The following is a 15,327-nucleotide window of genomic DNA, read 5'->3' on the forward strand; positions in this document are numbered from 1 at the left end:
GAGTGAACAGACTACAATAAAAGCAATATCTCCTGGCTCCTTGGCTTAAAAAAAAAACACTTACCTTGAGCTCCTCACCATCTGGACCTGCTTAACATGTCTTTGGTTCCGACAGGTGAAAATGCTGCTGCAGTTTTTTCAGGAACGGTCAGATAAAAGCTCGTCAACTTTTTGAACTGAACTTGTTTTGCTGTTATTTGAAGGGAGAGACGTCACCTTTACAGAACAATCCCGTTCTTGTATTTGAAGACTGGAAACAGAAGGAGTCGAAACCTAGGTAAAGTTGGTCTCACAAATTGTACATATGTAATAAGTACATATGCTGATAAACTACCACAAAAGTCAGCATAGCTGCAAAGCAGTGTAGAAACGATATGCTGTTTTTATTTTCTTTTTGCATTTTTATCATTTCTTTGCATTTTAGGTTATTTCATTGACTATTGTGGGCTTTTCTGTCAGTAACAGAAAATCACTAACTTTTTTGTCCATGTGTGTATTGCTCCACTAATCAGAGCACCTTCTCCCATTTGTTTGGTTTGGCAGGACTGGCTGCAAAGATTAGGAGTAAAATGGAGAGGTTTCATCTGGATATCGATTTGTTACTGATGCATTAAACGTTTCTAACAGAGACAAATCATGCATTATTCCTGACTTTATTTTTTGTTTGTTTGGTTTTTTGGGGGGGGGAGTTCAACTTTGATTTCCAACAGAATTTTCTTCCTATGAGGATCTTTGCAGCTCATCCAGGATAACTGTAAACCTCTCAGCTTCACTGACCATTATTTCCCTTGCTTAGGTTGCCGGCGTGAGTGTGTGGCTGTATTATTTCATACTCTTTTCATTTTCAGATGATGATGTTACTGCAAATGCCCAATCTAGGAATATTGTTTAATAGCCAGACGCAAGTCTAAACTTTTCCACAGTATCCTGTGTTCCTTGGTCTTCATCATGCTATTTGTTGACTAAATGTTGTCTAGCAAACCTTTGGTAGCTTCACATAACAGCCTTATTATTTCCAGTCCACGCTTCCTTATTGTGGCATCTTTTCACATGCCACAATGAGAGTTTGAAGCTCTTTACAATACTCAAGAATTACCCAGACATATGTTATAAGGTCTGTTTTTAATAGTCTCAAAAGAGATTCCTCCCCGAGGAGAAAATGCAACGGTGATCTAGACGATTCACACACATTCACATAATCCAGAACATTCCTCTACAGGAGGAGGACTCTGGAATGTACCATATGTAAACATATACTACATTCCTTCTTAAACTTTGAACATTAATCATATTAGGATAATTTATTTTTCTGAGTGTTTGAACAGGTATGAGAATTGTTTCACATAAACAGTTCTCATGTTTTTCTGTTATTTTTACATGTATTCTCCAACCAAATGTCTAGAGAAGTAACCCAATTTGTAAATAGAGTCTTCCTTGATGTACCTTAGCCATCTATACTGGACCAGTGAAGTAAGGCCAGCTAACACAAACAGTAGTGTACGTATAACTGCTTAAATAACATAAATCTCCTTCTTCATGTTTTGGTCTTTCTTGGTGCAAATTTGATGTCTGTCCAATCATGTAGATATTCCTAATGCTTTCATTAGAAAGATGACCTAAGATCTACTTAAGAAATATTTGGATATGTGGTTTAAGAAATATTCTTCTCACCTGAAAATATGAATTAAATATAATCTTTAAAGCAGCTGGTGCTGGGGAATGCTTCAGCTCCTCAGGTTTCTGAACAGATTAAAATGAACCTGTGGTACCTGTTGGGAACAGACTCAAATATGTGGACTGAGCAATGGTCTTAGGCAAAGGTCTTAGTAGTGTGGTGTTTGGTTTCTGAAATTGCCTGTTGTGACAGCTGGTGAGACAAAATGCTGGTGGGTCACTTCTTAATATCTCTTGGACGCTTCCTGCACTACAGTAGGGTCTGCCAGCTTGAAGCAATAGGTTTTTCATTGTCCTAGTATGCGGGAGCAATCTACAGACAACGAGGGCTTGATTCACCACTAAGACTCAAGTTTTGAAGGTTAGAGCTAAGACTAAGTAAGTCTGTTTTGGAACATTACAGATTATAAGGTCCTGTGTTTGCTTTTGTGCCCCATCCAGTGGAAAACTCCAGCAGGCACAAGCACAATTTGCTACTAGGATGAGAATCAACAAGTCCAAGCCTGAGGCTGTTGTCCCTTATAAGGTGATTTGGTAACTCCCAAGTTAGAATAAATTATTTTCGCCATCAAAAGATGTCTTTTGGCCCCCATTCATGAAGAAATTGGTAGGAGAATGACTAATTAATTATAGAATAACTAAAGACCTGAACAACGATACTTGGAAAAACAGGAGAGAGGAGTTTTCACAGCATGCCTGGAAACACCTTCTGGTGTGAGAGTGGTCTTGTTATCTAAAAAGGGGATCAAATGACAGTCAATGCTCTGCTATGTAAAAGGTCATCTAAATGGGTTCCAATATTTCATGAGGACACACTCTGGACGTTTCCCAAATGAAATGGGGCTGAAAATAGACCAAGAAAATGTCTTGCCTAGCTTCAAAGGGACGCAATATTAAAAATATAAGTAATGGCATTTATGTTTTACTGATATTAACTAACTGAATTTCACCAGTGTTGCACATCATTAGGTTCCAACTGACTATTCAATGTGCAAAAGCTTTTCCTTTCTTTTTTTTTTTTTGAAGGTTGGGCATAGCAATGTTTTGTTTTGTTTTGGGGGGGTTTCTGTTTGTTTTTTTGTTTTACAGTACAAACTTGACCACGAAATTCTAACCTAAATAAATCGATGCGATGGCACAGAGATGCTTTGCTGGAGTACAAGACATGGGCATACGTAATGTATTCTTATTGTTGTTGTGTACCCTCAGTTGTGCAGAGTTCAGTGAGTTAGTTCAGTTGACGTTCCAAGAACTGACGTGTGTTTGTATCCTTTTTTGCTAAGTCTAGATCTAAGACTAGATCATCCACTCCTTGCTGCCTGAACTTGTTTTTTCCAAGAAGTGACGGTACAGAAAATGTGGCTTTGGACTGTTGTCACACCTGCAATAAATATGCAGCATGTGCAAAAAGATAAAGCACCTGTATTATTTTGCTTAAATTCTTGATGTTCTTTATGAGAGGAATAAATTTACAACTTGTTTATTACTTAGATTTTGTCTCTATGCTACTGAGCGTGCCCCATGTTTTGGAATTCAGCTTTATTTTTGGTGTGTTTGGTAGTGTGGCAATCTGTCTGTCAGGGTCTTGCAGAAATTTATCTAAGATTTCACTTGGACTGGTTCCACATTTTAGTGAAAGGAAAAACTAATCCTATGTACCACTGATAGCGATGAGATCATGACAGAAACTTTTCTTTGTGTGGTTTTTGTTCCCCGAACAGCAAGGCTTTTGTTTAATTCTTCTTTTTAGAGGACTAAATCAACTTCAGGTGACCCTTTCTTTTAAGAATATTAGAAGGGTAAAATCTATTTTAAATGCATGTTGCTGGTGCAGATCTGCATTCCGGTACAACACAGCAATGTCTTTGTTTTGAGTGAAGACATTCCGTTTTTTGGGGTTTTTTTACCATGGAGTCCTCCGCCCCTCGACCCTTCACCCCCAAATATGAATTCATGAGCATTTTGATTTTTTTTTTTTGTCATATTACAATCACATATTTTAAATGGAAATGTGACCAACACGAAATTGCAAACATGAAAGTCAAGGATTCACGGTTTTCACATTTTCATAAAAATTTATATTTGAAAAGTATGTTTTTTTTAATTTAGGTTCCCCTAAATTGTATCCAGGACAAGCAACTGCCTTCTTAATAGTAATTAGCATCCATTTTGTGAGTGATTTATCTCAGCTTTTACCCCTGTTCTGTGAATGCTTCAAAGGTTTGTTAGAGAATATCAGTAAACAAACAGCATCTGGAAGGCTGAGAAATCCAGCAGGCCAGGCAGGAAAAACCTCTTGCTGTAAATTAAAGGGGCAGTATTATGTATTTTCCAGGAACATGGGCATTTTATATAATACCGACAGTTGTTGTAAAATCCTTGTATCATACATTTGATGCCTTGTCTCTTTAAGAAGCTTCTACTCTTTCCGACATTCTGCCTTCAGCACATCATCACAACAATGCCTGCCATTGTGCCATTTACAGGTGGCCTCAGGTGCTTTGCACTGAGAAGTGTTTGTTATGATAAGCTCAGCAGACTTGCAGTTCCACTATCCATTACCCAATTGCTGCTGCCACTGGTGGAGCTGAGTGGGGAAGGCCCGTCCCCACAGGGGTGCTCTGTGAGGAGACACGATATAAAGCTAAAAAGCCACAAAAAAAAAAGGTAAATTTTACCTGACCCCACCGCACCAGCATTATGATAGGGGGATGTTGATAGAACAATAGATGGAACTAAACACAGGCCAATCTTGAAATACTATGGAGAGAGAAGAGTGCCAAATTACAATAACTAAATCTATTAAAAAAATTAAAATGTCATTAATTTATTAAAACTGAAAATAGATAGGAATATAACTTAATAAATCTATAATTATGTGCGCTGTTTTACATAATACGATAGTTTTGTCAGACTTTAGAACTAAACATGCTGAAGCAGCTCTTAGTTTTTATGCATCAAAAATGTGGAATCATCTTCCTGCTCACTGTAGGACTGCACCCACCCTGATCTCATTTATAACAAGGTTACAAACCTTTTTATTGGTTGTTGCCTACTCTCAAACCTTTTTGAACCTGATTAATTTTAACTTTTGGGTGCTTTTTCTTAATGTATGTTGTTTTTTAACTTCTTTGAGGCGTCTGTGGCTGAAAGATGCCATTTAAATAAATTTCCCTTGCCTTGGCTAGTGTTTAAACTGCTCTGTGACCTACTGTTTGCACTTGTTTGTTGTGAAATGAATGTTGTAACTAGTTGACTTTGATGGTATGGATAGGAACCGTTTGGGCTTCTATAAATGTCCCAAGAGAACCGCTTGGCACTCTTGCAACTCTCACGGACACAAGACCTCTGTGGAATCTGTAACCTGCTACGGCATAGTAAAATAAACATTTTGTATTGTTTATTTTACTTATCACTGAACGGTTTGAATTATCTTTGTCTCCATATGTGGTACTTTGTCTTGGTCTAACACATACAATTCTTACAAAATGTATGAAGCTGGTAGTTGCAATGCAACAAACGGTAAAGGCTGATTGAAATAACATTATAGGGTTCCCAAAGTCTTAATTTTCCTGAATTGACAAAGGAAGAAGTAACGGGTTACTTTTTCCTTTGCAATCCTGGTAAAATGTACAGACGCTGTAAACAACCAGATCGTGTTTCATGCTAGCGAACAGTTTTACAGACACATCTGACTAAAAGTTATGCCCCCATCCCACAATAAATCCTTCATTAACTTTCAGCACCTGTTAGGTCTTCCATGATGGAAAACAACAGGCACACTGGCACTCTCAGTATCAGTCGTACACATCTGGTAGACACATTGTTTACTGGATCGCCCATAACAACCTCTAAAATGGAAGCTTAAAAATTACAAGAAAAACACGAGATACAAGCTTCGTAATTCTAATGACTCCTTTTTCCTGGAAGCAAGGTGGTAGAAGTTTCTTTGGGAAGTTGTGCACCGTTTCTTTCCTTGTTACCCTATCTATTTCTTTTTTTTCTGGCGAGTCAAGCTATTCCAGGAAAAGATACCTAGAAACATGTGGGTCAAAAATGCAACTCTTGCTTTAATTTTGACATCACTCTAGAAGCTGAAAAAGATAGAATCACGAAGTAAAACCACGTGGACAAGTCAGAGTCAGAACCTAAATGTACATTTAACACTTTGAGGTCAAAATGTTAAAGGTACACTTTGTGTTTAAGTGCATTTTTGCCTTTAAGAAAATCCACTTATTATCTTGAGATACCAATCTGGGCCAAATTTTATGCCTCAGGTTTAAGTTGTGTAGAATTGAATATTAAAAAAAGAACACAACAAAATTCAAGAAAGCAATGACAGAATTTATTCAAATTAAAAAATTAAACTTCACAAACAGTAAGTATCCTTTACAGAAGGTGGCAGTATGCTGCAGGAAAAAACACTGAAGAAAAGGTTTTTTCTTAGGGGTAACTTACTTTAGTTGCTGGTTGGAGATCAAGAAGCAATCACCAAAATATGAAGCATCTTACGCTCTAGCGGTTACATCTGTGAAATGTAAGTTGAAATCCAACATATCAATAAGTCTTAAATTGATGGAAAAATACAGAAAAAGGTATTGATATGCCTATGACTAATGACAAGGCCATGTCTGATTGGTTTTAATTGGAACCACATTTCTATTGAGTGAGACATGGGGCTGATAAGCTTTCAAAAGAACTGATCCGATAAATATGTTGGGAGAGAACAAGCGACAAATGGTTATGTAAATGCGTAAAACAGGCATGAATTACATTACAGATTAATTTAGAGCATCACTGCAAGAAGCACAGAAACTTAGCATGTCAAACCTGACTAAGAATTGAGGAGGAAGTAGATTTACAGTGCATGGCTTTAGTATTAGGATTGTTGATCTTAGATATGCTGGCCTGAATATTTCAGAAACTGTTGATTTGCTTGGATTTTTACACAAAGTCATACTTCTGGTTCACAGAAATTGGGTTGAAAATGAAAAAAATATCCAGTGAGCAGGAACCTTATAAAGAAAAATGCCTATGTTAAAGGAGAATGGGTCTGGTTCGGTATGATATAATGCTTGTCCAAAAAAAAAAAATCATCTTGTTAGGGTTAATATTTTCATGTCCGGCATGTAGGTAGGCTGCTTGCTTGTACAAAACTGTTTGGATCAGACTTGTTGATAATTTGGCTTTGAACGTATTTCAATGCATTTCTGTCCAATTTTGTGCTGCCAAACCTTACAGAAAAAGTTGTTCACCTACTTTAGAAAGTTAGTGCTTAGGATTTAAAATCACATAATTTGATGACTCAAAATCTGTGTGTACCTGAGCACAGCTAGCAGAGCTCTTTGCATAACAGCTAGGCTACAAGGGACCAATGGATAACCTCTTTGTCACCTGTTCTATGTCATTATAAACAAAGAAAAAGTCATAGGTTAAAACCAGAAAATACAGACTTGATAAAACATGATGTGCACAAACAACAATACAGTTTTGACAGACATGCCAAAAAAGGTCTGGTAGCTATCAGGCCTGCAAAATGCTACATAAATCTCACTAGTACTGACGTAAATACACACAGTAAGTTGACAGGAGTGAAAGTTGAGCTTAATGAAGGACCAGGATCCAATGACTGGATCAAGACAACCCTTGTTTTGATATTTCCATGTTACCAGTCTAAATACTGTGGCTGATATGTGTCATTAGACAGTGGAGTCTGATATCAAGTATTATGATTTAAACTTTCTTTTTATAAATGTGATTGTTGAAGTATATTTGAAATGTATTATTTACATCCTACTTTTTGTCTAAACTTGAACATCAGTTTCTCTATATTTTAGAGGAAGCACCATGGAGCAAACAGGGACTCGGCGAGTTCAGAGCACTATGCTTGTTTAGGTATTTGTACCGGTTTAGTTTTTTATTACAGAGGCAGATGCTGTACTTCACCCATGATTTTAGAGAAGTGATTTAGATCTGCAACAGGTTTTCTGCTTTTCCAAAGCTGTACCTGGAACTACAAATTGTGGTTTGTATGATCATTCTTACAGACACCAAAATGCATATTTCATTTTCTCACACTGTGGGGAAAAGAGGAATGGAAGAGTACCTAGAAGTGGGGAAAATATGCATTTGTGTTTTGGATGTTAGCAACTTTTAGGGAGGGGGAAAAAACAGCCTGAGAGAGAAACCAGACTGTGAGTCACAGATGATGGGAGGTGATGTGGGCAGGTCCAAGCCTATTTCTGCTATTTAAGAAGGAGCTCTGGCCCTCCACCTTCAGAGCCACTCAGGAAGACCCTGTGCATCTGCTTTGTTTGCATCTTCTCACCAGCTCACCAGCCTTCAACAAAATGGGTCTACAGAAGTTTTATTTGGACAAACTGGCCCGCTTCTTTCAGATCCGTAACCTGCTGCTGCGCCAGGCCCTGGCAGAGTGCCTTGGCACTCTCATCCTTGTGGTAAGTCGGTGTATATGTGGTCCAGACACCACTTAAGATGCTCACTTAGAGGGATAAACTGTGGTATGCATTTAAAAAAAACAAACTTACAACAAAAAGATGTTATGTACTTTAAAGGGACTCAGTGTAAATCCTTAAAGGTCATATATATACACACACATTATACCGATTGTATGAGCAACCCATATTTAATCTAATGAAAGGTAAACTCTATTTTCTGATAAGACATGAACTCTGCACCAGAGAATAGTTTTGTCTTTCTATTCGTTAAATCGTAAAGATAGCAGTCCTTCTTATCTAACATCTTTGAATGCAGAAAAGTGATGGATGACGGTGAAATAAAAGAGGTTGATGAATGTTCCTTTCTCAGTCAAAGTGGACTGAGATAAAACAGCAAAGTAACTCGCTGTTCAGGGCCACATGTTAAATAAACCATTATTTGTTTAATCAACATACTGGAACCATAAAAAAGTAAACCTCCTTTTATTTTTCATCATGTGTCAAGTGTGTTTTCGCATTAGAATATGTATATGAAAATATGAAATTTTCTCTATAATTAACCCAATGGGAAAGAAATTTTATGTTCTGCTTTTCCTAAGTTATAATTTAGGGATTGAAATTGGCTTTCTGTGCCACAGTAACTTTATTTTTTATTCATTTTATTTTGAACATGATCACAGTGTAAAACTCAGTGAGTTCTGGTTTACTTCAGCCATTGTTTAACTGATTCTTTGGATAAAATTAGTTTGAAGTTATTGATTTTAATGCTGCTAGCACATCGCGTTAAGAGTTTTAACACTGAGTTACCGTTTACTTTGGATCAGTACCACCCTGACTCCCTTTCATGATCCCTCAGGCAAAACGGCTCCAAACTGAAATATTTTTGACGTTAAAAGGCTTCAGTTGTGAATGCTGTGATGTAACTAGGCGTGGTGAAGTTACCTGACAGGTGACATATATGAACAACAGGTGGTTAGGCTTCACAACAGTGACACGTTTGACAGGATTTTACTTCCTCAGTAAATTCAACACATGTCATATAAGGGTTTTATTTCTTCTAAAGGAACTTGTTATTTCATTTTATTTCATATGATTCAGTAATTTTCACTATTTAGGTTTTAAATAAAGTAGTTTGGTAACTACAGAACAACTAATGATGATAAATTACATTTTAGGGTGTGTGCATGTGTGGGTGGGTGTATCTGCATACCTGCATTGGTTTGGTCTCTTTAAATTGTTGCGTCACCAAACAGGATGACTTCAGTCCATGCGGGGGGAAAAAATCTAAAAAGAATCATCCGTTGTCGGACGTTTTCAAGTCAACATCTGTACTTGTCAGAACAGATTATTGGTTCATCTTGATTAAAATGTCAAATGCAGGAAGATAATGACTTTTGTTATTATTATGCAGCAGGTCAAAATTTTCCATTAAAGCATCTGACAGTATTGCCACGGCCATGTGAGATCCTCCTGCTGAATTCGAAAAGATGCCACACAGGTGGGGATTTAGAGAAAGGGATCTGGCCAGAAGGGTTTTTCTCCAAAGACAATTGCCAAGTGTGTGTCTCAGTGGGCTGAGACACACACTTGGCAAGAGGATTTTTTACAAGCTCCCCAACTGTGTTCAAAGTTCTACAGTAGCTATGATTAGATGCATAAGTTGGTTCAGTCTTGTGTGCTGCTCCGAAGCAAACCACAGCAGGATAATATCATGTTTTGTCACACTTATGTTCAATTAAATGTGGAGCTTTTAAACAGAATTCAATCTGAGTAAGGAAGCATGCACTTCCAAGCTGAAGGTTCATCATTTGTAATCTAATGCGTCTGACATTAAGGACTAAACACTGCAGTGCTGTGGCTGCATACACTTGTCTGCAGGCAAATTTCACATAGTTTTTATGCTTTTCTTTTCTTGACTTATGGTTTTAGCAATAATGACAGTGGTGTGTTTGCTATTTTCTAATTATGCAGCTCACTGAAATAAATATGTGCATCTCCTCCATTTCACAAAAAGGATTTTTCAGTATGTTTTTTTCTTAAATGAGGTTTTCTTGTCCTTTAGCTCAGAGTTTTCAAATCCTTCCTTCATCTGTGAACAACACAAATTTGCTTCCAGATGTAACTTTTTTTCCCCCCTTTAAATGTTAGAGAATGTAACCTTGGTATTCTGTGCCAATGTTATGCACTTGAATCCTGGTATGAACATGAGACAGTGATGACTGTGGGCTTTGACAGGTCAAATCTGATGAGTGATTTTGAAAGTTCAAGTGAGTGAGTCTAAAATTTGGAAGAATCTCCTTAAGGCCTTCTTCAGATGCTTCTGCTGCCGAAATGGAATGCACATTCTTTCAGCCGAGCTGTAAACGAAATAATTCTTCCAGCCATAGTGGTCACAGCTGGAAAGACATTGAAGGGTTTTTTTTTGTGCATATAATTTATCAAAGCCCATGTGCAAAAGAAAAACAAAAGCAGGATTGGTGGTTCAGACTACTGAGTTCAGCGACTTTGGCCACTCAGGCGCCAGTTCTCACTTTGGTTATCCCCAAGCCTGACCTCAACTTCTGAGCGGTGTGGTTTTGCTGAATCGCGTGCTCATCCTTTGGTTCACAAAGTCAAAGCCTAAACATGGATCACACAGAACTGTAAAGCCGGGCATCTAAAAAAAAAAAAAAAAAAGCAGAATGACAATAAAAAAGGGGGGGAAACAGTTGAAAGGGTCAAAAGCAAAACAACAAAGCTGTAAATTCTTCTTTGTGTTTTCCACAGTGAAATCCTTTTTTGACCACTGTGTACAAAAAAAGTAGACAGTGGTAGATATTCTTTTCTTGCCCCAACTGGCTCCCGTTCTATATATTTTCTATATAAATTCTATGTCTATAATTTATGCGAGTTTAGACATTCCATTTTATATTTTACATTTATCTTTTTTAAATGTACATATTTTTGTATATAGTTATTTGTCGTCGTTGTATACATGTTATTTAACAGAACAAACTTTAATATAGTGATAGAGTTATGTGTCTTGTGCTTTCAATGTATGAGAATAGCCCTCTTCTGGTTCCCCTTTTGAAACTTTTCTAGAAGATTTACGCTCAAAATTAGGAAAGCTCAGTGACCTGTTCATACACACAGAGCACTGTAGTCCTTTGTTACTTCAGAGCCACAATAGAGTTCATTTTTTCCAGCTTCAATAGTTTTTTGTTTAACTGGGTTCACTGATAACATTCGTCCAGGTACATTTTCATCTCTCAGCTTGACCTTGATGCATGACAAAAGAAGTGTTGTTCGTGTGTTAAAATGATAAAAAATGACCAACAAGATCTCTGTGTGTTGGGACCACACTGAAAAATCCATTATTAGAAGCAACTTTAACGAAGCACTTTTTTTTTTCTTTTTCACTGACAGCAACTGTCATTACTGCTCCTCGCAGATATTTACATCGAGATATGATTCAGCATCAGCAAACAATATCATATTATGTAAAATCAACCTGATTTTCTGCCTTTTAGATGTTTGGCTGCGGCGCTGTGGCCCAAAGTGTGCTGAGCGGTGGTACCCACGGCAGGTTCCTCTCTGTCAACTTTGCCTTTGGCTTTGCTGCCATGTTAGGCATTCTGATCTGCGGCCAAGTATCAGGTAAGCAAACTCTTCACACTCCCACACTCCTTGCTAATTGTAATCACTTTAACTGCTTGTTTTTGGACAATGACCATATCATCATTGTTAAATTTTACTTAATATAAATTTTTACATCATGTCATGCCTGCACTGTAGTTCATATGATGTTTACATGATGCCCCCTATAGGTGGACATTTGAATCCTGCAGTGACATTTTCACTTTGCCTGCTTGGAAGAGAGCGCTGGAGAAAGTTCCCCATGTATTTCCTCTTTCAGACAATCGGAGCTTTTTTTGGTGCTTCCATTATCTTTGCCATGTACTACGGTAAGTAATGACTCCTGCAGGGATTCAACAATTATCCTATCACATTCAGAAAACTTTCTGTGTCAGATTGTGATATGTAAATATTGCTTTTTTCATTCTTCTGCTTTAGATGCCCTGTGGGACTTTCCAGGATGTTTCAATCTCACTGACGATTCTTCCACTGCTGGCATTTTTGCCACCTATCCCGCAAATCACCTCTCAATTGTGAATGGATTCTTTGATCAGGTACTTTAAAAACAAATTTGTTTTGTTAACAGAAAACTTCATATTGTCATGAAATCTACGTTTTTTTCATTCCCACATGTCTTTTTTTTTTTCTTTACACAGATTATTGGCACGGCAGCCCTCATTGTTTGCATTCTGGCGATTGTGGACCCGTACAACAACCCAATCCCCCAGGGCTTGGAGGCCTTCACTGTGGGATTTGTGGTTCTTGTCATTGGACAGTCAATGGGCTTCAATTCTGGTTACGCTGTCAATCCTGCCAGAGATCTCGGACCACGTCTTTTCTCTGCTATCGCTGGCTGGGGAACTGCAGTTTTCACGTAATAAACAAATTCTTGGCTTCTTTTTGGCCAGTATTTGGGGGTATGGAGACTCCATGTGAGATCTAGATTCGTTAGAAGCCTTTAGACTTACATTAACCCCATAGCATAGATCATAATGGTCACAACTTTTACCTTTCAGAGGCGCCAAGAATTCTTTCTCTTAGTTATGTTCATTTCGGTGTCTATTAAAGAAAAAAAGCTACTAAATTCAAAAGTTGACAAAGAATGATGAAAGTGCTTTTGGCTCACCAAGCTCAGAGACAATAGCTACCCAATTCAAAAATAGGCGACAGCAGTCTGCCACTTGAGCTGAAGTTTATTAGCTTTTCATCAAGTGATGAGAAATAAATCCCTTAAATCTTAGATTTCTAATTTTTTGTTCCATAATTTTTGGAAAAGGTTGTTTAAAAATGAGAAACTGTTTATAGTTGGTGAAGATGAACCAGACATTATTATTATTATTATTATTATTATTATTATTATTATTATTATTATTATTATTATTATTATTATTATTATTATTATTATTAACATGTTCACTTCCATGGAGCACTACAAAGATTTCTCTTTGGCGCAAAGTGTTCTATTCTTTTTTGGTCTGTCAGGACTGATGCATGATTTTTTTATTATGTATCAGTAAACATAATTTTAAAAAAAGGTGAAAGAAGTCTCATTTCTATTTCCCATTTATTTGGAAGAAATGTTATCATATGGAGCTCAGTTTCTGTTTCAAAGAGAAGTGCAGGCACAAGGGGTTGTCATCAGAAATAACTTCTAAAGTAAATTTTCTGCCCTATTAAAAAAAACAATGAAGCGATCATGTCTTACAATTTCAAACTGTATGTTTTATTGCTCCGAAATGCTATATTTCTTCCTCTTTACGTCACTTGTATCATTCTCAATGACATTCTTGTCTCTTTTTCCCCTCAGGTTTAAAAACGGCTGGTTTCTGGTGCCGACTTTCTCCCCATTCATTGGTGCCATTATTGGCACGATGATTTATCAGCTAATGGTTGGCTTCCATGTGGAGGGAGAAGTGCGTGACCGGAAAGAGAACAAAAACAAAGAGGAAAATCTGCAACTCAACATCAACTCCAACCCCAAATCTAATTATAACGACAAAGAGGCTAATTGCTAAAGCTAGGTTCAGAAGGACTTGTCCTGAATGTTAGACACATGCAGCAAGTGGCTCCGAAATCTACACACGTAAATACCGATATAGCACAGCTGTATTATTCCTGCCACTTATATGTAATATGTTAAGAAACAGTCCTAATAACACATTTTCTTTACATTGTTGTGTAGCTGTATTATATTGTAGAGGAATTTCTGTGTACAGTATGAGTAGAGACACTATTTCTAAAGGATTTCAAGGATTATTTCACTTCAGAGATGTTAATCTGAATGAACGTGTCTTATCATCTTTTAGCAGTATTTTATACTATGACATTGCTTTTCTTGCAATTTTTTTTATATTTTTTGTCTGTCAAGTAAGTTTTCTAGTAAAGAGTCTTTATATGGAAATTTGAGATTTTGTTGTCTTTTATTTTTTTGTCCTGGTCATTTTAACAGATAAATTCAAGGTAACATTTAGCAAAATGCCAACTAATGAAAGTATGTATTTGGAAGAACATTACAAAAATAAAAAAACAACCCATAAACTGCATCTAGTTAATAAACAAATCATTTCTGTGTACAGTAATGATTACTGTAAACAATCATTACAGTTAACTAACAGCCATGTTTGTTAACTGTGTTAAGCTGAGCAGACAGCAGGTTTCCGGTTACATTCTAAGATTAATCACTGTTCTTTTTAAACAACTATTTTCAGCTGTTGTTCACGCAAGTCCAGTCCACCAAAAAACTTTTACAAAAAATCCCACATGTCCTTTTCTTTTTGAGACAAATACATATTTTTGAAAAATGTTTACCCAGATAAAACTGTCCCTTTTAAAGAATTTTTGGTGCTTATAGGGAAATTATTAAATATTATCATAGTGTTTGTATAAATGGCATTGAGCTTTTGTTTTGCTTTTTTACTGGGGTTTTTGTTATTGTTGTTCTTACAGCGGTTGATGTTTTTGCATATTGTGCAACTGCACGCATATTGGGTGTAAAACTAAAATGTTTCTGGTTTGTGTTTTGTGCAAAGGCTGGGAGGAAATGCTTTGATTCCAAAATAATGAAGTTCTGTTTTCATGCTGTAGCCTGAAAGTAGCTTGCATTACTCTCTTGCTTTTATCAGGTGGTGTCTGTAATCAGATTACATCCGATAAAATAAAAAGAACAACTTTAAAAAGTATAAGCTTACCGTGCCCTTCTTTAAGCAATTTTTTTGGGTTTTTTTTGCAAATCATGAAGATTTTTTTTGTGGATGACACACTAGTTGGACTATATCATTTTGGTCATATTTACGTCCAAAATGATATAGCATGATTTGACATAATTTACTTCTCAAGTAAATATTTAGAGCTTTATTATTCCACAAATAAAGCATGCCTTTGCAGAAGTGCAGTGAAACAAACAGCAAGACTAGACAGGAAAATCAACAAAGGATAAATTCCTTCAGGCAAAAAGGTGGGTAAAAAACAGCTGACATTTCGGTATTTTAAGCTTCCCATTTCATGGCTGCTTCACAGCAGTATCTCCAAGCTCTGCTTTCTCCATATGCACAAATCATCTCAGGCCTTGGTACTCCATGCC

At 36.9% G+C, this 15,327-nt stretch overlaps 1 protein-coding gene across 1 annotated transcript; it reads left to right on the forward strand.

The window, feature by feature from the left end:
* The first annotated feature begins 7,954 nt into the window (after nucleotides 1-7,954).
* LOC102233920 (aquaporin-3) lies at nucleotides 7,955-14,924 on the forward strand. Its single transcript, XM_005803502.2, has 6 exons — nucleotides 7,955-8,132; nucleotides 11,642-11,768; nucleotides 11,939-12,076; nucleotides 12,186-12,301; nucleotides 12,404-12,621; nucleotides 13,555-14,924. Exons 1-6 carry the CDS (start codon nucleotides 8,025-8,027, stop codon nucleotides 13,760-13,762), a joined length of 915 nt encoding a protein of 304 aa, XP_005803559.1. The 5' UTR covers nucleotides 7,955-8,024; the 3' UTR covers nucleotides 13,763-14,924.
* Nucleotides 14,925-15,327: the final 403 nt, after the last annotated feature.

This window comes from Xiphophorus maculatus, chromosome 12 (genome assembly GCF_002775205.1).
Source record: "Xiphophorus maculatus strain JP 163 A chromosome 12, X_maculatus-5.0-male, whole genome shotgun sequence".
Lineage (NCBI taxonomy): Eukaryota > Metazoa > Chordata > Actinopteri > Cyprinodontiformes > Poeciliidae > Xiphophorus > Xiphophorus maculatus.